The sequence below is a fragment of the Leucoraja erinacea genome, chromosome 25, assembly GCF_028641065.1.
Source record: "Leucoraja erinacea ecotype New England chromosome 25, Leri_hhj_1, whole genome shotgun sequence".
NCBI classification, from domain to species: Eukaryota; Metazoa; Chordata; class Chondrichthyes; order Rajiformes; family Rajidae; genus Leucoraja; species Leucoraja erinaceus.
Genome location: NC_073401.1, coordinates 13,712,331 through 13,735,253, shown reverse-complemented (window position 1 = coordinate 13,735,253; position 22,923 = coordinate 13,712,331). Strand labels below are relative to the sequence as shown.

General features: G+C 39.8%; 1 protein-coding gene across 5 annotated transcripts; it reads right to left on the bottom strand.

Moving 5' to 3' along the window:
• Positions 1-72: 72 nt before the first annotated feature.
• LOC129709415 (cell cycle checkpoint control protein RAD9B-like) lies at positions 73-22,841 on the bottom strand. 5 transcript variants are annotated; one of them, XM_055655778.1, is made up of 12 exons: positions 22,710-22,841; positions 20,607-20,676; positions 20,010-20,080; positions 18,417-18,569; positions 14,708-14,822; positions 14,000-14,099; positions 12,644-12,750; positions 12,427-12,533; positions 7,719-7,783; positions 5,638-5,763; positions 3,485-3,743; positions 73-1,854 (listed from the first exon to the last, which is right to left on the bottom strand). In XM_055655778.1, the coding sequence occupies exons 2-12, from the start codon at positions 20,638-20,640 to the stop codon at positions 1,717-1,719; spliced, it is 1,275 nt and encodes a 424-aa protein (XP_055511753.1). In that variant the 5' UTR covers positions 20,641-20,676; positions 22,710-22,841; the 3' UTR covers positions 73-1,716. The 5 variants fall into 5 exon arrangements, with proteins under 5 accessions (XP_055511753.1, XP_055511749.1, XP_055511751.1 ...); XM_055655774.1 differs by lacking the exon at positions 22,710-22,841 and adding an exon at positions 20,934-21,016; XM_055655776.1 differs by lacking the exon at positions 22,710-22,841 and adding an exon at positions 20,934-21,016 and having other exon boundaries at positions 3,485-3,740.
• Positions 22,842-22,923: the final 82 nt, after the last annotated feature.

Here is a 22,923-nt window from a genome sequence, read left to right as displayed (position 1 = left end):
AGTGACCACCAACATTATGCTTTCGCTGCATGCTGTTGTATGTAATTACATGCATTACAGTATTAACCAAGTGTATATCCAGTATTTTAATGTCAAATGCAATGTTTTCAAGGTTAACATTACTGTAACCTAAACAGTGGCTTGAATTCCAAAAGGAGAGCATTACGTTCCAATATTTTCATTTCAGTTTCATCTTGACATTCATCTTTAACCAGCTGGTGATTCTAAATGTCAAATCTAAACATGGATTAGTGAAGTGTCAAGGTTAGGTGCTTGGCTCTCTCTATCCCTTGTTTCCAATATGCTATTTAATATTTAACTTTGCCAACTTTACTCATCTTTACAAAAAACCTTTCCAAAATGGATGATGTAGAATATAAAAGTACTTGGGTATTGAATATGTAAGTAGCCAATTGTTCTGCATTTGTAATTTTTCATTGACATAGGTAAATATGGATGGTGCAATTGTACCATGTCCAAGTGAAACTATTTTAATTTTATTAAATCAGCAAATAGAGTACAATTTTAAAGCTGTAATCGTTTCTGCTGAGCATTGCAAAATAATGCTCCAGTGGTAATGCCAGACATCATGTGAATCTTATTTTAGTTTTGCAGGCTTGAGGAGCTTCATTTATTTTCCTCTACCAAAGGCTGTGTATATATATAATAGGCTAAATAGCATCCTCTGCTGTGCTTCTATTTTTAAACAATCATAGGGCCAAGTTAGTTGCCAGTATTTTCCACTGCTCACTATTAATTATCTTAATTTTGACATGTTCAAAACTTGTACGTCATGCCGCACCTGTTCAAATCTTTTTGGATGTTTATTAACAGCTGTCTTGATTGTTTCAATCTACTGAATTTACATTATATTGCATCTTAACTAGAAAAATATTTGCAATTGAACATCTTAAGTGTATAATGCATATGCCACCATTTACTGGTTAGTCAGTTACCATTAAGTATTATGCTGAGATTTTACTTGTAATATAATTTGAAACTAAGTAAAGTAGGCAGCATTCTTAAACTCGAATTTTAGAAATGCATCGCTCTGAAAAATTGCTCCAGCAATCACCAGATCTTGTACTCTCCGTGGGTCATTGGTTTAAGTAAGTTACATGAAAAACTTTTAATTCAGTCAAGATCTTGCCATTACAAATCTTGCTAGTATGTTTTGAAAGACTAAAATGCAAAAGATTGCAATAAATCAAATAATTGCCTTAAACTTAAACATCTTTGCTATCAAAAGAAGATTGGCTATTATCAAAAAATGGCAAATTTATTCACATATTATAAAATGTTATAGTGATTAAAGCATTTAATTATTTTCACATTTGATTGGTGTAAGTATAGTTGGAGATTTTTTACAATTTGCAAAATTCAAATTGACTTGCATTTCATTAAAAAAAAATTAAACTTTTTTTAAATGAATTGTCTGCAAGAGATTTGATTCAAATCTCAACTTGCAACTTTGAATTTGCCATTCTTAATGCTTAACGTGAAGTCAATGATTGTGATGCTTTAAAACAAATGTAAATGCATCTAATCATTACTGTAAGTCCGTTCATAACATGCTGAAGAGCAGAAACAAATGCAATGTCTATATCCCATTGTTGCAGTTGTTAAGATCAGCAAGATTCTTGCTTTCCTCGTAAAGCTGCCCATTGGCTGTCCTGATCCTGAAGCTATTGAGTTAGATATTCCCAGGACTGTCACTCAGAGTTCTGAGAACTTTTGCCTGTGTTTTCCTTCCTTAATATCCTCCTCCTCACTGTCATCTGCTAGGCTCACCAAGGTTTGATGACTGTTCTTCTGATGTTTGGTTAACACAGCACTGAAGAATAGTGAACACAACTGTTTTGGAAAGAAACAGGATTAATACCAAGATTGTAAATCTTTAAATTACATAACAATATTAAACATGTTAGAGGACATAACTTTCAAGATTCTCAGGTCAGACTTTTATAAGCAGGAACAGTGAACGCAAAATCAGAATTACTATCAAACTATGTAAATCATTGATTAGATTGGTTCACAAGAATCTGGTATAGGTATGTGGCCATTTGATCTGATGCCCACTTTCAAGCAGAGTAATGACTGATTTTTGACCCAAGCGCCACATTTTCCTGCACTCACTCCATATGCCTTTCTTAAATTCGCAAAAAACTAATCATATTCAGCAACTGAGTTAATTATCCATGATAAATTCTAAAGCTTCACTACCCTCCAGCGTGTTTTGAATGGCCATTCCCTTGTTTTGTCAAAGTGACTGTCATAATTTAGTAGGTTAGAAATTTAGATAATTGGATTGGTGGGAAAGTGGCCTTATGACACTGAATCAATTATGATTTTATTGACTGACAATAGACTGGGGCATATGGTCTATTGTTTCGTATCTTTTATCTATTTTTTGTCCTGAATCATCAACAAATCCCCCTAGATTCATTCAACTGTTGGGGCAGTAACTGATCAGAATAATTGTGGTTTGCATAAAAACGGCACAACTAGGCACACTTCCCTTGTCAGATCTGAGAAAAACTAGAATATCTTTGCCATGGAAGTTTGTCCTGGATCGTGGAGATACAAGGAACTGCAGATGCTGAGATCTTGAGCAAAACAAAGTGCTGGAGGAATTCAACGTCACAGAAACATTCTAAGCAATCTATTGAGCTACCTCATCGTGTACCATCTGCCCCACCTGTGGCAAAGTGCAGATCATCAGCCATATTTCTAACCTGCAAGGAAACTTTTTATTCCTACCTTCATGTACTGCTTAGGAAAAGTAGGAGAAATAATGTAATATTTCAATTACATGTAGAGGCTGCCACTGTTTTCCCTGTAATCGTGCAGGAGTCTGTCCTAACCCCTGTCTCCAGTTCCTAGTGATTGGGAATGGGCATCCTCTGCTTTTTCCCTAATCCGCACCCTCTCCTACTACAACTACCCATTGGGAAATCGGGGACTACGCTCATTACCGAGTACGATGCATATGATTAGATCCACTGCAGTGTTCCTACTAAGTGATTCTATTGCCAGCATGCAGTCATCTGCTCCTTGTCAGTACAGAGCTGAGTGTTTAAGTGTGATTAGATATGACGGCCTCTTGCAATGAGTTTCCCAGCGGGAGATGCTCATGTTGAACATCACCAGATCATGTTTATATCTATCATGGGACCCCAGCAGCTTGCTTTTCTGGGTTAGGTGAAGTTTCACATGTACCTCCCCAAACCTAGTTTACTGCATTCAGTGCTCCCAATGTGACTATCCATCTGTGAGACCTAAATACCCACCCCTACCCCCCTGTGGAGGCTAATACATGAGAGAAAGGAAGCATGGTTCTGTTAGGGAAACATGAAACTAAATCAAATGTAGAGGTTACCTGCAGTATAATGCTAAATAGTCCAAAGTACATTATTTTAATCTGCATTTCAATGTTAAGTTTATTTCAACAAAAACATCTCATTTAAAAAAACCAATACTCTACCTTTTTATTTGGTGGTGTTCCAGGCACCATTTCATTTTCAACTCCATCCGCTAAGTAATTGCTAAACACAGAGGATATCTTGACATTTTGATTTAGATCTTCTGTAAATCTGGGGCTCCTGCAGTGGTCCTTTCTTTTCTGAATTTGGGACCGACCATCTTTTTGTGTAGTGGTTACTATGGGTATTGCTGGTGAATTAATTTCTTCATTAATCAATTCATTCACATCTTCAGTCTGAATGTTTGGCTGATCATCACTGCTGGTAGATAAATGTTATAGTTCAGTTTATTATTGTCACATGTACTGAGGTACAGTAAAAAGCTTTGGTTTGCATGCTATCCAGTCAAAGACAAGACTACACATGATTACAATCACAGTGCACATAAAGGGTTCAACATTTAGTGCAAGATAATATTTGATTCACTGATGTGTCTGTCTAGACGATAATGTTTGAACTATACATAAAACTGGATAGGCCACAGTTTGAATGTTGCATACAGTTGTGGGCTATCATTACTGGATGACACAGAGAAAATTTATGAAAGTGTTGTTTGGATAAGAAAGTTATAGTTATGAAGGAAGCCTGGATGAACTAGGGGTTGTTTTCTTTGGAATACGAGATTGTAACCTCAGTTAATTTACATTTCAAAGTGGAGCAGATTTCAGCAGTCTGAAGAAGTCTGTCTATGTTCTCGACAGATGCTTCCTGACCCCAGAGACAGAGAGGGGCGGAGACAGAGAGGGAGGGGAGAGGAAGGAGAGGAAAGGGGGAAGAGGTGGGGGGGAAAAGAGGGGGTGGGGAGGAGAGGGAACGGAGGGAGAGGTAGGGCGATGGGTAGGGGGAAGAGTGGGGAGGGGTTGGGAGGGAGGGACGGGGGGGAGAGGAAAGGGCGGGAGATGAGGGGGGGGGGGGGTAGAGGAGGGGGGGCGGAGGGGAGGGGAGGAAGGGAGAGGAGGAGGTAGGGAGCGGGAGAGGGGGTAGTGGGGAGGAGGATGGGGAGAGAAGGTGAGGGCGGACTTGAACTCGGCGAGCGGGCGGCTCGGACGGGGCCGACTGCGAAAGGGCAGCGAGCATCGGCAGCTCTCTGGACATCGGGCGGCGTGGAGAGTCTCTGCAGCTTTCGCGTTACGATTCCCCGTGTCCCTGCGATCAACGGAGGAATCACGGGTTTCTCATAGAGGGAGTAATGGCCGCCAGTGCCACCTTTTCATTGCGTGCCCCGCGCGACAATAACGGCTACCGCCACCATGTTCTACGATCGGGCGGGGGAGACGGAGAGGATTCAGAAGCAAGCCGGTGGCCTCCGGCTGTGAGCGAGCAGCTGTGAGCGACGCCTCTTTCTGCGCGTTTTGAAGAACGGGGGTGTGGGCTAACGTACCTCGTGGAAAACTACGCATGCGCGTTGACAGCAGCTGCATTAATCCAGAGCGGCGTTGGGGAGGGGGGGGCCACAAGGAAAGGCATTGTGAGGTCAGCAGCTGGGCAACCGTTATTTTTAAAAAAATGTCAGTTTGGTGATAAATATTAGTAAATATCTCAGGAAATAATTCACCAAATTTATAGAGGAGTGGATTTTTGAAATCATAAAGAAAATTTCTACCAGAAGAATAAATGTCACTGTTATTGTAACGTCAGCAGCTGGGCAACGGTCAGATTTTTTAAAAAAGGTCAGATTGGTCAACAATTTTAATAAAGTCAGGAAAATAATGTACCAAATGTACAGAGGAGTGGATTTCTAAAAATCCACTTCCTTATCTCTGTCCCCCTCTCCCCTGAATTTCAGTCTGAAGAAGGGTCTCAACATGAAACGTCACCAATTCCTTCTATCCAGAGATGCTGCCTAACCTGCTGAGTTACTCCAGCATTGTGTCTAAATCATACTATTTTGATTGAATCAATCAAATCGTGTATAGCATGATTTGATCAAGCAAGGTTTTCAGGATCACAAGTAACAATATTAATCAAAACATTTCCTATACAATAGAGGGTGAACATATTAACAGTTAAACAGAACAAAACAACAGTAGAAACCAGGAACTACAAATGCTGCATTACACAAACAAAAGGAAATAATAGTTGGGGAAATAAAGCATCAAAGGATATTTCAGTTAACTGGATTATAATAATCAAAGGTTTATCCACAATTTCTTACCTCTTATTGCCATAGGTCTTTAAGTTCTGAGTGTGCTGTGATGATGCCTGGCTCCCTATGTCAGTTAACGTAGCCAGTACGAAAATACCTTCAAGCATCATATTATCAATAATAAATGCAATTGGCCTGTAAAATCAAATGGATAAAAAGACTAATTTCATGGAGATAAACCTTATCTCAACGACAAAATTGCCTGAACTGGCTTCAGATGCAAACCATTTCATGCTGCATCTCTAAACTAAGCATTTAGAAAATAATATCTCAATATCATGTAATTAGCAGAAATATTATGTTCTTATGAACAAAAATGTGCTTAGAAGAATTTGAATGTTTAATTATTCTGTGCCAAGGGCTCTAGATAGTAAGAGTTGGTGATTCAAGTGCTGATGCTTTTATAATCGCTCTTTGACTTAATCAGAATATCAATGAACTGACCAAGTGAGCAATAAGTGAGCAAAGTATGAAGTAGTAGATTTGGGATGGGGAATGAGGCAGTCTAGAGGAATATGTTAGTGCAAATTCACAGGTTGCTGAAGGTTACCTGACATACAGTTAAGGTGATGCAGAAAGTTGTAAAATATTTAGCCATGGTTATACAGAAGATGTATAAAATGCTCACACTACGCTTTGAGCACTATGTACATTTCAGGCACATCACATGAATGTTACCAAGGTTGGAGAATTTTACTTAAGGGGAAAGACTGGCTTGGCAAAGATTGTTCTCATTAAAGGAGAAATCCCAAAGGGAGATGGAATTGATTTGCATCCAATTTTGCAAAGTAGACAATATAAACTGGAATTCTTATTGTCTAGTCTTTGCATGTCTTTGAGAGAGATCAACAAGGGTGCATCATATTTCAGGTTCACTGATTGAAGGATTTTTTTTTTTTTTTTTTAATCCAAAGAGAACTAGAGAGATTTCATCTTTTGAATAAGGGGGAAATCCTTTAGAACCGAGATGAGGAGAACTTTTTTCACACAGAGAGTGGTGAATCTCTGGAACTCTCTGCCACAGAGGGTAGTTGAGGCCAGTTCATTGGCTATATTTAAGAGGGAGTTAGATGTGGCCCTTGTGGCCAAGGGGATCAGAGGGTATGGAGAGAAGGCAGGTACGGGATACTGAGTTGGATGATCAGCCATGATCATATTGAATGGCGGTGCAGGCTCGAAGGGCCGAATGGCCTACTCCTGCACCTAATTTCTATGTTTCTATGTTTCTATGAATGGGTGGTAGAGGCAGAAGCAATACCATGAATTAAAAATACCTCAAGTATTGTGGACAGGTACACAAGGAAAGGTTTAGAGGGACATGGGTCAAACACGGGCAGGTGGGGCTAGTGGTGATGGGGGCATCTTGATCAGCATAGGCAAGATGTGGCGAAGGGCCGGTTCCGTGTTGTATGTTTCCATGACTGTGATCTAAAGGGTCATGGGCAAATTAGTCAAAATTGTTCTTTTGGTTTAAACCATAATGGCATGATAAATTAAATAGTCTACCTCTGCACCATATATTTCTTTAACACCCCTTCCCTTCACTTGCACCTGCACCGTGGCTCTCTGAACACATCCACCTCAAACTCCCATCAACCCATTTTGAAATTCAGTTCTTTAGATGAGCTTTAGGCTATCTGTATTTCTAGTCACAAATGCTGTTTGAATGAAATAATGCAAGTTGTTAAGCCGCAAGCAGTCTACAATTGTTGGAATTCATAGTTTGATTGATAAAGGTACAGCATGGCACCAGGCTCTTTGGCCCACCAAGTTCACGCTGACCATGTTCACACTAGTTCCATGTTATTCCACTTTCTCATCCACTCCCTACACAATGAGGGCAATTTACAGAGACCACTTAACTTACAAACCCACACATCATTAGAATGCGGGATGAAACCGGAGCACCCTGAGGAAATCCACGTAGTATCAGGGAGAACATGCAAACTCCACACAGACAGGATCAAACCAGGGTTTCTGGTTCTGTGTGGGAGCAGCTCTATCACTGTGCTGCCCTTTACGGATAACCTACAAATATGCAAATAATTTTTGGTTTGTTTCAGTAAATCTCAGGTAGAAAATAAGCTTACTTCCCAGCTGTTCCAAAATGGGCTGATACAGAAAGGCTCATAGATTCAGCAAATGCCAGAAGACCCTTCAATACAAAAAAATATAATTTATATGTAGCAAAACTTAGTACCATAAACTTTTAAAACAATGTGCTCTTTTTTGCAGTGTAGAACAAACCAATACAACAGAACAACATCTTGAACTGAAACAATTTTTTTTCCAACTATAGTGATTTCAAATTGCTCTGAAATCAACCAGTAGGTTTCCGGATGACCAAGTACAAATTATAGTAAGTGAAAATCCAGTTCAAAACACAAATGCTGGAATAATACAATGCAGATATGATATAATGGGAAATCAATCGTTTATTCTTCAAATTTAATGCTATGGTTGAAGTTTAACTAATGACGAGGACCTTTTTGAACATGATATTTATTTTAAAAGCTGCTGTAGAACATTTAACATTTATGCACAGCTTTGAGCTTGGATTGCTGCCTCATTAGTCAAATATCCAAATATGTTTTTACATGTTATAAACATAATTAAGAATGCATGAATGAAGTATAATTGTGTAAGGTGCTAAATACTGCTTATGTCCGTGAAGCCAGCTATAATAAAAATTAACATACTTGGAAGCCGAGTAAGTTAATTGACAAAATACTATCAAAACAAGCAGATTATCTTGAAAACCACAATTTATTACAACACAAATAATGAGATTGCTTTAACATATTTATGATTGGTGCAGGTTATTACACAGTCCTATAGCAAGAACTTGAACATTTTAAGAAATGAATACACCAAATAATAAACAGCACTGGCATTCATAATTGAAGTGTTTTCTTTGCAATTTCCTATAAATTTTAAGAACGTAGAAGTGGTGTAAAAAATGGAAATGAATGTAAATGTAGCAATAAATATGTGTTGCTACAACTTTTTCTTGGGGGGGGGGAAGAAGTATTAATTTAAATAGTATTTAAACTTTCTAAAACGTAAATTGGAAACATTAATAACTGTTATTCTAAGAGCAAATTGCACAATATTGTATGCGAATCGTAGATTAAACAGCTTCTCCAATTTATCCAGAGGGCGAGAAAAGTCAGTAACATTTGCCAACCCACAAGCTAACTTCAAAACAATCTCACCTTCTTCAATGACACAGTTCCAACAAAGATATATTACTTGCTGTCCAATATATCACCTAGCTTATGCTCTCGTCAAAGAGCATCACACCCATTATTGGAATGTTATTCAAGACATTATAAAGTGCATTATTTACAGATAATGTGTTTTCACGAGAGTGAAGGCTGCAAGTCTGTTCTAAATTAGAAAGTTCTGGCTCTCTTTTAATTTTTTTAATTAATTTTGTGCCCCTTTGGATGCATCTTTTATGTGGAGAAGGAGCCTTTTATTCCAAGTAAAGGCCCCTTCTTGACATCAATAATGCTAGAGGCATAATTTATTTATTTTTTTTTTTAATCAAAAGAATAGAACTCTATTCAGCAGGAATATTTATATCATTCCAAAAATGTTTTAACTTGTAAATGTGCTGTTATTTCTTTCAAAAACTCAAGGCTTAAATTGTACAAAACACAAATTGCTGGAGGAACTCAGCAGGCCAGACAGTCTCTTGATGAACTCATGAACATTGAATTTTCTAATTTCAAGTAACTCTCCTTAGCCCCCCCGCCCCCTTTCCCCCTGCACCCTCACCCCAGTGTGTACACATTTCTCCAACCTTCTCCCACCACCCCAGTCTCCCCGTTTCTTCCCCCTCCTCAGTATGTTCATCTCCAATCCTTCACCAAATTCTGTTACCTATCTTCACCAAAGAGGTAGTCACTTAAATATGCCAACACTGCAATTTCAAAACAAGGAAGGGACAAAACAATCATAGCTGACAGCGACCACGTCTCTTACTTTTTGTATAGATGGCTTCAACCAGACTTTCCCTGGTGATAAAAGCTTTTCAATGTCTGCACAAAAAGAGGCATTTTCATATAGACAAGCAGACAAAGCGTATTCAAGATTTTGCAGTCTGCAGCCTGGCCCATGGTGCAAGCTGACACTGATAGGGTTCATGTTGTTTTATGTGGAACACACAAGATCTTTCATTTTTATGAACAGAAAGGGGCGAAGTTGGTGTACTGCCACAAACAAATTGTTGGCTTAGCAGCCGTCATAATAATTCCATTCTGTGGACGTTCCCTGGGGCACTAATCTTGGCCCAAAATTACAACTGAGCAAAAAACATGATTCTCTCACTCTGTGATTCTGGTCCAGAATACTTACACAATGTACCTACAGTGAAGACTATGTTGTCACAAGCAATATATATTATTAAGAAGTTAAGTCGAAAGTTACACATAGTTTTGGCTTAGCCGCCTTTGTCACCATTTATCAGGAACGAGTTAAAAAGCGAAAGCACAAAACGTTGAGAAAGAACTACAGGAAATGAAGGAACACGAGAGAATGATACAATACAGTCCCAATTGCCTAAACTGCACATGTTCAAACATGCTGAAATGAGTATTATAGAGTCAAAGTCATACAGCGTGGAAACTGTACTTCAGCCCAACTTGCCCACAATGACCAACATGCCCCATCTACAGTAGTCCCACCCGACCGTGCTTGACCCATAACCCTCAAAACATATTCTATCCATGTACCTGTCCAAATGTTTCTTAACTGTTATGATAATACCTGCCTCAACTACCTCATCCGGCAGCTCATTGCATATACCCACCACTCCTTGTGTAAAAAAGTTACCTCTCACATTCCAATTAAATCTTTCCCTCTTCACCTTAAACCTCTGGTGCTTCCCCTACTCTGGGCAACAGACTCTATGCATTCACCCAATCTATTCCTCCCATGATTTTGTTTACCAGATCTATTCTTTTCACAATTTTATTCTCAATCACATCCTAACTATCACCAAAAGCAATTCCATTGTAGAATTCTCATACAAGGATCTATCTGGGCATCAAGAATATATCCAAGGTGCCAACCTAACATTCCCAAACCAGTCACTTCTTTAGTTGAGAAGTCAGAGTGGAAGATGAAAATAATCTGCAATGATTCAGTTCTGAACAAAAAATATTAAATATCATGAATCAGTTAGAAACATGCAGAGAAGATTAATGAAAAAGCCAGGAATTGTTAAACATTTGTTATTTTACTCCTGTGGGTATTCATTAAAATGACATTACCTACATAATTAAAAGCACTCGCAAGGCAGTACTCTCAATATAAAGTATACTACGGAATATCACAAATCCTACCATGTAATACAAAGCCTAATTTTAACCTTATTCACAATGCTTCATGCGGACTTTCTATTTCAGAGCTTTCTCATTAGGAGCTGCTCCACAAATGTCAGCAACCAGCTTCATGCAGTCAGCAATAATTACCATCTTTATCAATCTCAAGTTCAGCTGACGTTACTGTGTACCCAACTAACTCCAAATTTAATTTCTACCCCCTCCTTCCCCCCCCCACCCGGAAATCACAGGATGTCCTCTGCGTTAACTTCTGTTTGATTAACTCCGTGGAGGCACCAATTACCTTAAAATGTGTCACCTGCAACACTGTAGGAAGTTGAACAAAGTACAAAAATAGCCTGGACTCGCATGCTGACACTTCCAAGTAATAAGGTTAAAATGTCCTAGATATTTTTATTTTACAGAATCCCATAAGACAAGGTGCATACCACTTATTTACAGTCTGTAGTGTATTCTTATGTTTTATCGATTGTACAATGTAAACCACAACATGTAACGTTAACGTTCAATGCATCCAATTAAAACAACTGTCTTTGAGTTACCTTGGATGTGGCTTTTTCTTCAATACACATTTTACCGTGGCAAACTCCTATTAAAACAATTAAAAGCTACACGACTATCTTTGAGCATGAACCTTCCGAGTACTGTTGGTTATATATGCAGTAAAAATAATGCCGTGTTTAGTTTATTGTCACAAGTACCGAGGTACAGTGAAAAGCTCTTTGCTTCATGCTAACTAGTCAGCGGAAAGACTATACATGAATAATTGAACCGTCCACAGTATACAGATACATGAAAAAGGGAATAACATTTAGTGCAAGATAGTCTGATAAAAGATAGTCCGACAGTCTCCATTGAAGTAGATCAGTGGCTCTTAACCTTTTTGGTATACTACGCGCATACGCGAACAAAATACTGTATGTGGTATGTACCTTTATTAGGTTCCTAAAAAGGGGCTCAACAAATGAATATGTTATTTATGACCCCTTCATGTCTCCGGTAAAGACCCAAACAACCCCCCAGGTTAAGAACCACTGAAGTAGATAGTAGCTCAGGACCGCTCTCTAGTTGTTGATAGGATGGTTAGAAACTGTCCCTAAAATACCATCTCAAAGTTTTAATTTAAATTATTTGTAAAACCCAAGATATGAACTAAACAGCTTATACGATAAATCTGGCTTTCATACTCCCAATCATATCGGGGAGGAAGTGTAGATGAATTTAAGAAATCACAATTGCCTCTGTTTTTATGAAAAGATTAAATCCTTTATGAAAAAACCTTACATAAATATTCTTAGTGTATTTAATCCTTTAATTTATAATTAAAATAATTATACTGACATACTGAAAATTGATCTGATATGGATCCATTGGATTGAATTTCATGTGATTTTGTGACACCAAATTCAAAAACGTCAATATACAATAACAATATTAAGTTCCATACCCTAAGCTCCTTCAAGCAGAATGTTATCTCAGCGTCAACTCCAATCTGCAGATATTCAAACTCATTGGGTTTTAAACTCACTTCAGTTTGCATTACTTTTGAGAAATCTGTATATAAACAAGAAAAGTCTACATAAGGAGAGAATTAAAAGACCGTTATCTCTTTTAGCTGATAATTGAACTCTATTCCACTTGCATTGTGGTGATGATCGAATTACCTTTGTCTTCATCTACATAGCTCTTGAAGAAAGCTTTCAGAGGAGTTACAGTCAATGTAATTTCTTCTTGAGACATTGGGAAATGAATGGCAACGTCAGCCAGAAGCCTTAAAAAAAATAATCACATGCATCATTTTATTTTAATGAAGTATTTATTGATTCCCAAGACAGGTCTCCTTCATTTATTCTCTCACGTGTCATAGTTTTCATATTTTTCCAACACAATTTCCATTATTTTCAAGAGCACTTACTTTCACATTTCATTGTTACTTCATTAATACTTAATAACGGTGGCCCTTAATGTAAGGAGGAAGAGGGGAACTTAGTCCCAAGTTAAAGGTAAACAGCATTAAAATGCAATTACTGGAAAGCAAAAGCTAAACCAGAAAAAGATATATTTACTTAGCAGGGTCAATCAGCATAGTATTAGCTACAAGGAGAAGGTGGACAAACTTGGATTGTTTTCTCTGGAGCATAGGAGGTTGAGCATTGGAAGGGAAATCTGATAGAAGCGTATACAATTATGAGAGGCATGGATAAGGTAGACAGGCAGAACCTCCCCCCCCCCCCCCCCCAGGGTGCAAATGTCAAAGACCACAGGGCTTAGGTTGACGGTGAGAGGGGCAAAGTTTAAAGTGTGTACACAAGTTTTCTTTGACACACAGAGGGTGCCTGGAACAGGCTGCCAGGGGTGGCAGTGAGGCAGATAAAATATGGGCATTTAAGAGGCTTTTGAATAGGCACATGTGTATGCAGGGAACAGAAGGAAATGGATGACTTGCAGGCATTTTTATATTTTTAATGTGGCATCATATTCAGTACGGCTATTATAGGTCGATGGGCCTGTTCCTGCGAGGTATTGTTCTATGTAGTACCTATAGGGAGCACTGGCATGGTCACAATTCAGATAATACTAGAAATACTCAGCAGGGCAGGCTGCATCTGAAGGAAGATAAACAGAAAGCTAACATTTCAAGTTGAAGAATTCCCAGCATTCTCTGTTTTTAATTCAGATTTCTGGCATCTGCAATTTAATTTAATTTTCAGGTTTCAGTTGTCAACCAGCAGAACAGTCAACAGGGTCAGGCTCTGTCTTGAAGGTAACAGCATTGATAGCACACCTCGACATTTACAGCCGTGTCAGTGAAGAGATTGTTAACTTAGTATTTGTGTGCCAGGCCCTTTTGAGATAGTGGTGTGCCTGAATTTTTAGGTTTTACAAATTTCCAATCTAATGGAACTAGTAAAATGCCGCATGGAGTTTGCCCTTTACTTGGCTTAAATTTTCTTCATAATAGTAATATTTATTTCCACCCATTATAGTTCATTCCACTTGTAGTGCATGATTGTTCCTACCTTGCATGAGATAGCACTATATTTGGGCATAACTGTTTCGAAAACACAGCCTGTAGGGTCTCACACTCTTGAAATGCCAAATGGTGAGCTTTAGTGATTCCTGTAACCAGCAAAATAGAAAGTCACGGAACAAAAACAGGTGAAAAAATAAAATAAAATGCATCACTTGACAGCTGCCACACTCTTATAGACTGTGAGCAGAGAATTATTATTTTTTCTCCAGGACTTACAGAAACAAATTGTAGCCAAAGTAGCTTTCACACTGTCAGAAAGCTCAATTACATAGCCAATGATGTACTTCTGGAAGTATCATTAGAAGGCCATTAGTTTATGCAGCACTCAAGACCCCAGTGGATATTCGAGGCTGACATTTCGGAGTATCAATAAGCAAATGCTCCCCGCCCCTAGTGCCAATTTGCACATGACATGTCATATTAAACTGTCAGGTAGGTTCTACAGATTCACCCATGCCACAGTTAACAGCACTTTCACCTTCAAATCAGAAGGCAGCTCAGTTCTCCCTCCAAAGGCTGGAGCACAAAATCGTTTCCAATGCTCTAATAGATTATTGGAGTGGGAGCTGAGGTACTATTCTTTTACATGAGCTATTTAGCTATGGCCCCATCTCCTCTATCAGGACGATTACATTTTTTTTTTTAAATGGCACCATGAAATCTCAAGATACATTTAGTAAATTTGTTTTTGTACCGTGTTTGCAGCAGAACTGAAAAACAACTCGGCAGTCCTGTGAATTTACATAAATCTTGCATTTCTCCACATTCCTCTCTAATGTAGTTAGGCATCGAAACATTGGAAGAACATACTGAGTAAAAGAACAAAAAAGGCCAAGAAGTCTGTTACAATAGTAATAAAAACAATGACCTCTTAATCATAAACATAGGATATTTCTCATTCCAAAAGATTAAATTCAAGATCCAGTCATATCACTAACACTAACTACACAGGTGAGAGCATATATAACAAACACAATTTTCTGAATGTTCTTAAAAGGAGCTAAAAAACATGATCATGAGATTTGCACTTAAATCAAATCTTTTGTTCAAATAATTCAATGATTTTTATTTTAAAAGCTCTAATTAATAATGTCACATTGCAACTTGCACAAAATTGTTAAGAAATGAAACTGTAAAGATAAATAACATTATTTGGGGCATAAATAGTATTTCAAAGTGCCAATTTAGTATTATTTTTAAATGGGAAGTTATTCAATTCTCAGCTTCTGTTGAAAATTAACATAATATGTAGCGCAAAAGATAAAACAGCAAATTGATGAAATCCAATATCAAAAAAACCCAAGTAATCTGCCGGGGGGTGGGGAGGTGATTTGCGGAAAAAAAACATATGCAGATTTACTGTCAAAATTCATATTATAGTTTGAATTTAGACACCATGATATTATGTTTGCAAACTTAAAAATAAGGGGTTACATAAAGATTTTTTTTCAAAATTCAGCCAATGCCATATTTCATACCAAGATTTAGTGTGGTAATAATCTTTTGTGATCATTATTCAACCTAAACAGAATAAAAGATCATAGGACATTATAAATTACAGACCATACATTAAACCAACATGAACATGTTGCCCGTCAGCTAACACGAAGGAAACAATATTAACATAACATTGCTAGGCACTTACCAACTTGCCTCAACGCATTGTAATCAGGGTGTACTGAGAAACTTACACAAATCTCGTTTAAATTCTATTTCAGCAGGAACATTATTTAGTCACCCCTGCTAAACATGTGAGGGTAAAAGGGGATAGGGTATTGACATGAATAGACTGGTTGGCAGGAAGCAAAGAAAAGGAATTAGATCCTCAGTGCTGGGACCCCAGTTATTTACAATATGTATCAACGATTTAGAGAAAGGAATTAAAAGTAAATTCTCCAAGTTTGCGGATTACATAAAGTTGGGTGGCAGTGTGAGCTGCGAGGAGGATGCTATGAGGCTGCAGGGTAACTTGGATAGGTTGCGTGAGTGGGCAGATGCAGGGCAGATGCAGTACAATGTGGATAAATGTGAGGTTATCCACTTTGGTGGTAAAAACAAGAAAGCAGATTATTATCAGAATGTTTAGGAAAGAACTTAATCTACATTGATATCTGTTTTCCAGGCCCCCACTCCATCATCTTTACTATGGATGTCCAGTCACTCTATACCTCCATCTCCCACCAGGAAGGTCTTAAAGCCCTCCGTTTCTTCCTCAACCGCAGAACCAGCCAATTTCCGTCTACTAATACTCTCCTCTGCTTGGCAGAGCTGGTCCTTATCGTCAACTACTTATCCTTCGACTCCTCCCACTTCCTTCAAATGAAAGGCGTAGCTATGGGCACTCGCATGGGCCCTAGCTATGCCGGCCTTTGTAGGCTACGTGGAACAATCACTGTTCCAGACGTACACTGGGCCTATCCCTGAACTCGACTTCCGCTACATTGACGACTGCATCAATGGTACCACCTGCACTCATGCAGAACTCACTGACTTCATCAACATCATGACCAATTTCCATCCTGCACTCAAATTCACTTGGAGCATCTCCGACATCTCTCTACCGTTTCTGGATCTCACCATCTCCATCACAGGAGGCAGACTATTGACCGACATCTACTACAAACCCATTGACTCCCATAGCTATCTAGACTACACTTCTTCCCACCCTGCATCCTGTAAAGATTCTATCCCCTACCAATTCCTCCGTCTACGCCGCATCTGCGCCCAGGTTTTCCCATACCAGGGCATCGGAGATGTCCTCATTCTTTAGGAAATGGGGGTTCCCTTCTTCCATTATAGATGAGGCTCTCACTAGGATCTCCTCAATATCCCGCAGCTCTGCTCTTGCTCCCCCTCCTTCCCATTTGTAACCATGACAGTGTCCCCTTTGTCCTCACCTTTCACCGCTTCAGCTGCCGCATACTGCATATAATCCTCCAACATCTTCGCCACCTCCAACGGGATCCCACTACTGGCCACATCTTCCCATCTTCCCCTTTTTTGCTTTCTGCAGAGACCGTTCCCTCCGCAACTCCCTGGTCAATTTGTCCCTTCCCACCCCATCCCCAGGTACTTTCCCCTGCAACCGCAGGAGATGCAACACCCGTCCCTTTACCGCCCCCCTTGACTCCATCCAAGGACCCCGACAGCAGTTTCAGGTGAAGCAGAGGTTCACTTGCACCTCGTCCAACCTCATCTACTGTATCTGCTGTTCCAGGTGTCAACTTCTGTACATCGACCAGACCAAGCGCAGGCTTGGCAATTATTTTGCTGAACACCGCCACTCAGTCCGCCTTAATCTACCTGATCACCCGGTTGCTCAGCACTTTAACTCCCCCTCCCAATACCAATCTGACTTTTCTGTCCTGGGCCTCCTCCACTCCTCCAGTGAGGCCCAGCACAAATTGGAGGAACAGCACCTCATATTACGCTTGGGTAGTTTACACCCCAGCGGTATAAACATTGACTTCTCTAACTTCAAATAGCCCTTACTTTCCCTCTCTCTCCAACCCCTCCCCCTTCCCAGTTCTCCAACCAGTCTTACTGTTGAAGTCTGACTACATTCTATCTCTGTCCCGCCCACTCCCCTGACATCAGTCTGAAGAAGAATCCTGACCCGAAACATCACCCATTCCTTCTCTCCAGTGACGCTGCCTGTCCCGCTGAGTTACTCCAGCATTTTGTGTTTATTATCAGAATGGTGTCAGATTAAGAAAAGGGGAGGTGAAACAAGACCTGGGTGTCCTTGTACATCAGTCACTAAAAGTAAGCATGCAGGTACAGCAGGCAGTGAAGAAAGCAAAGCATGATGGGCTTCATAGCGAGAGGATTTGGTTATAGGAGCAAAATGGGCCCACTGCAGTTGTACAGGGCCCTGGAGTCACCACACCTGGATTATTGTGTGCAGTTTTGGTCTCCTAATTTAAGGAAGGACATTCTTGCTATTGAGAGAGTGCAGCATAGGTTCACCAGGTTAATTCCCGGGTTGGCGGGACAGACATATGATGAAAGAATGGACCGAATGAGCTTATATTCACTGGAATTTAGAAGGATAAGAGTATATTTTATAGAAACGTAAAATTCTTATGGGATTGGACAGGCTAGATGCAGGAAAAATGTTCCCAATGTTGGGGGAGTCCAGAACCAGGGGTCACAGTTTAAGAATAAGGGATTCTCTGTCACAAGGCAGTGGAGGACAATTCACTGGATGTTTTCAAGAGAGAGTTAGATATAGCTCTTGGTGCTAACAGAATCAAGGGATATGGGGGAAAAGCAGGAATGGGGTACTGATTTTGGATGATCAGCCATGATCATCTGGCTCGAAGGACCGAACGGCCTACTACTGCACCTATTTTCTATATTTCTATGTTGTAGCCTTTAGCTTCGGAAAACCCAAACTATACCTTAATTGCCATCTTACAGTTGAGGGGTACAACCTCAGCTTCAGAGGTTTCCTGTTGCTGCTTGTTACCCCTGCTGTAATGCAGGAAGAAGAGGGGAGAGAATAAAAAGCAAGCATATGCCGATCCAGAAGAATTAACCGATCTCAGTGCAAGCTGCAAAACAAAACATTAAATGATTAACTATTCTAGAATATAGCTGAAAAATATTCAAAACACTTTGACAAGTTAAATCAAAGAATATACAGGTACTATAAGTAAAGAGATTCATATTCAAGGTGCAGAAAATTAAATGATTCCTATTTAAGGAAGTGATGCTGTAAATATTTAAATGATCAAAAATGCCTAATCAAAAAAGATCTTTAAAAAAAAAAAATGTTTTGTTTCTTTTAAAGAGGCACAGCATGGAAACTGCCCCATTAGCCCACCGAGTCCACGCCATCAATCACTTGTTCTCACGTTCTGTTATTCCATTTTCTCATCCACTCCTTACACACTAAGGGCAATTTAGAGGCTAATTAACCTACAAACCCGTACATGATTGGGATGTAGAGGAAAAATGGTGCACCTGGAGGAAACCCTCATGGTCACAGCAAAAACATGCAAACTCCGCTCAGACATCACTCGAGGTCAGGATCGAAACTAGGTCTCTGGCACTGTCAAGCAGCAGCTCTACCAGCTGCGACACTGCTGCCCCATATTTCTTATTTTAATGTCCTGACTCATGGTGAAGTTCAGTTCTTCACTTTGATGTGAATAACCATTTTGCAATTAGAATTTTTTAGAATTAAGGGATTTTAGTAATGACACTGAAATTGTGCAGCAAGCAATTAGGAAGCCAATGGACTTTTGGCCTTTATGCTAGGGGGATTGAGTGAGCTTGCTGCATGTTACAGTTATGAAAGAATATACAGTTTGCAAATCTCCTGAAAGGATGGCCCTGGAGGCAGCAGCGAAGGAAAGATTAATTTGAGGGGATTGACATCTTCGACAAGGTTGATGTGACTCTACGGCAGTTTAATCAATGAGAGGCGATCTCATTGAAAAACAAGATCGTGACCATCGGGTGGATGCACCAGGAGTTCCCAATGAAGGCTAGAACTAACATAGTTTCAGAATAAGCCAAAGATTTGCAAGACTTTTCACCCAGAGGGGGTTAATTTATGGTGAGAATGGAAGCAGAAAGGGCATATTTAAGACTAAAAAATGGTCCAATCTGTCCAGGGCAGGGATATGGACCTATATTTTGTTTTGAGTGATCTACAATCGATTTACTGGATTGGGGCGGAGAGGAATCTAGAATTTGTACCGGTTTTTTCCCCCAGGAGACACGATGTAGTGGAGAGGGGTGTAGAGGTATAGAGGGGAGGCAAAGCTTTACACAGTGTCTACCAAGTGTGTCTGTTTGTGTCCAACCATGAGCGAATGGCGGTGCGGGTCTCGGACCTGGTGGTCTATCGCACCTACTTTCTATCATCATGTTTCTATAGTAAAAGATTAAAATCAGAACATTAGGAGAGGGTATGCTTCATCCAACTTGAATTACCTTCCCATACCGTCAGTGTCACAAACATATTGTTAATATCCACAACTTACACCATTTTCTAAAGGATCGAGCCATATCTCATCGCCAATTTTGGATAAGGCATGGATTGCTTTTCCAAACGCTGCAAAGAAAGATAGCATTTTTCATGATTAAACATTATCTACTGGTTCATTTTCCAGCACTCAGTTGTTGTAATATGAAACAAACAAAGCCACATATGATAACAAAGAAACGTTTATTATAGCAAATACAGCTGACTGTTAATTAAATATTTTGCCTTATACAAAAGGGGAAAACCTGCCAATGTTATAATATCAGAAGTAAAGAAAGCATATGATAATTAAATCCTAAGATTTCATCTTTAATAGTGATTAAAAATAAAATATGACCTGACAATTCTGAGAACGGATCCAAAAGGCCAAGAGTGCCCCATACCTTATTTAAAATATAGCTCATGGAAGGTTTAGAGAATTAATAAATCATAAAACAAAATTATGATTTTCGCATCCGAAGTGATTTGAATAAAAGACTGGTTAAATCTGCTACTGAAGAATATATATTATATTCCTATAAACAACTGCGGTATAGATAGCATTTTTCACGATTAAACATACTTGTGCTATTAATATAAATATTTTGAAATCTACCTCTCAGGTTGTTTGCGGGAATTATGCATTTCATGGTGCCGGCAGCTGTTTTGATGTGATCGTGTTTCACCTGTTGGCAACACAAACAACAAACCTTGATTTCAACAAGCGAGTCAGTGCAATGATTTGAAGATTAATCTTGTGTTTCCTCTGGGTGCCCCAGCCCCTCAATGCTTCCCGGGCCGCTGCAAGGCTTCCATGACAACCTTGTCGTTGGCGCGCTTCAAACCTGGCGCCTTTCGCGCACGAGCCCGTTATCACGTGACCCCCCTCCCCCCCCTCTGGCCCACAGAGCCACTCGGCCCGCTGTCCTGTCCTGTCCCTCACCCCCAGTCTCCCGCCAACGGACCGCTGTGCAGAGCGTGTGACGCACCGGCAGTCAGGAAGCGCGTGCGCGTGCGCGACTCCCGGAGCTTTGCGCGGGAGAGTCCGCCCCTCTCTCGCTCGGATCCCGGTTGCCATGGTGACGTAGGCGGCACCTTATCAAATACCTTGCAAATATTGATTTCCTCACTTTCTCATTTCTCAACTTCTCTCTCCGTCCCTCCCCACCCTAGTTCTCCGACTATTCACTGTTCTGATTCATTTTAGTTTGTAAGTCTTGCTTGTCACCTTCCCCTTATCCAACAATGAACATTTCCTTGATTCTCAACTGATTTGATCTGTCATTTTCACACCTTACCCCTCCAAATCTCTCGACCCTCTCCCCTGACTCTCAGTCTGAAGAAGGTTCTTGACCTAAAAAATTCAACCATTCCTTCTCTCCAGAAATGAGGACTGTTCTGCTGTGTGTGTTACTCCAGCATTTTGTGTCTATCTTCAGTGTATACCCAGCATCTGCAGTCCCTTTGTGCACAAAAAAGGGTTTACTTCGTCACAAATTGTACAAACCATGTACCTGTGGTTTGTCGCCTTGTTTCATTCAGATCTCAGTCATAGGAAGGGTTTGGAGGGCAATGAGCCAAATACAGGCAAATAAGACTGGCCCAATATGCCCTTGCCCACATGGACAAGATGGGCCGAATGGCATGTTTCCATGTTCTATGCCTTTGTTCAATCATTTTTCTCACAATGCAGCATCTGGCTTTTGGATTAGTGTAGAGATACAACAGGGAGGCAGGCCCATATACCGCCCAGGGAATGCCGACCATCAATCCTCCGTTCACATTAATTCAATGTTATTCTATTCCTTACAAATTAGGGGGCAATTTACAGAGGACAATTAGCCTGCAAAATCGCAAGTCTTTGAAATATGGGAGTAAACCAGAGTACCCGGAGGAGACCCATACGGTCACAGGGAGAAAGTGCAAACTCCACACAGACATTACCCAAGGTCAGGATCAAACCCAGGTCTCTGACGCTGTGAGGTAGTGGCTCTAGAGTTGCACCACTGTGCTGCCCTAAGTTTGCATTACTATATGTGCTTATGTTTATTGTGGCTACTTCAGTCCAAAGATCCTAGAGGATCCTATCCTCTATAATCTTTGCTCCAGTCCGTGCACCAAATCAATCAATTGCAATTTTTATGACCTTTGACATTTTTTAATTTTGAAGCTCGGGCATAAATTTCAAATTGATGAAAGCAACTGACAGTCTATTTCAAAAATTCTCCGTAACAAATTCATGGTTATAATCACCATAAAAGCTACTGCCAATGTGAATTTTGCCCTGCTGGGAAACCTTCCCTCCAACTGAGAAGGAAAATACCTCAGTTACATTGTCCATGTCAGTGGTACAATTACATTACCAATTCCCAGTCACTCCATTATCCTGCGACTACTGTGGGCAACTAGGCTTGAAGAAAGCCAAATCAAAGGTAAGTGTCGCAGCTGGGAAAGTATTAATTGTGCAGTTTTACTTCCTTTCATTGTGCTATGATTTGAGCAATGAGAGAATGAAATGATTCTGACAGTGAACAAATGAGTGGACTATCATGAAAGACAGTTTAGGTTCAGTGAAAAGCTATGTTTTTCATGCTTGTCAAACATCAGATGTGGATACAAACATGGATACAATCAGTTCAAACAAGTAAAATTGATAGAGCAATGGGGAAAATACAGAATGCAAAATATAGATATATTGACTTCAGGAATTGTCCATTACCTCAGAAAATTAGCCAAATTACTAATTCTTCATTGAGTCTGAAGGAAGGGTCCCGACCCGAAATGCCACCTATCCAACTACTCCAGAGATGCTGCCTGATCTTATGCACTTTGTGTATTTTTCTGCAAACAGCACCTGCACTTCTTTGTATCTACTTATTAATTTCCCCGCTTGTGCACAATGAATCCTAGAGTTTCTGGAAGTACTGTTGGAA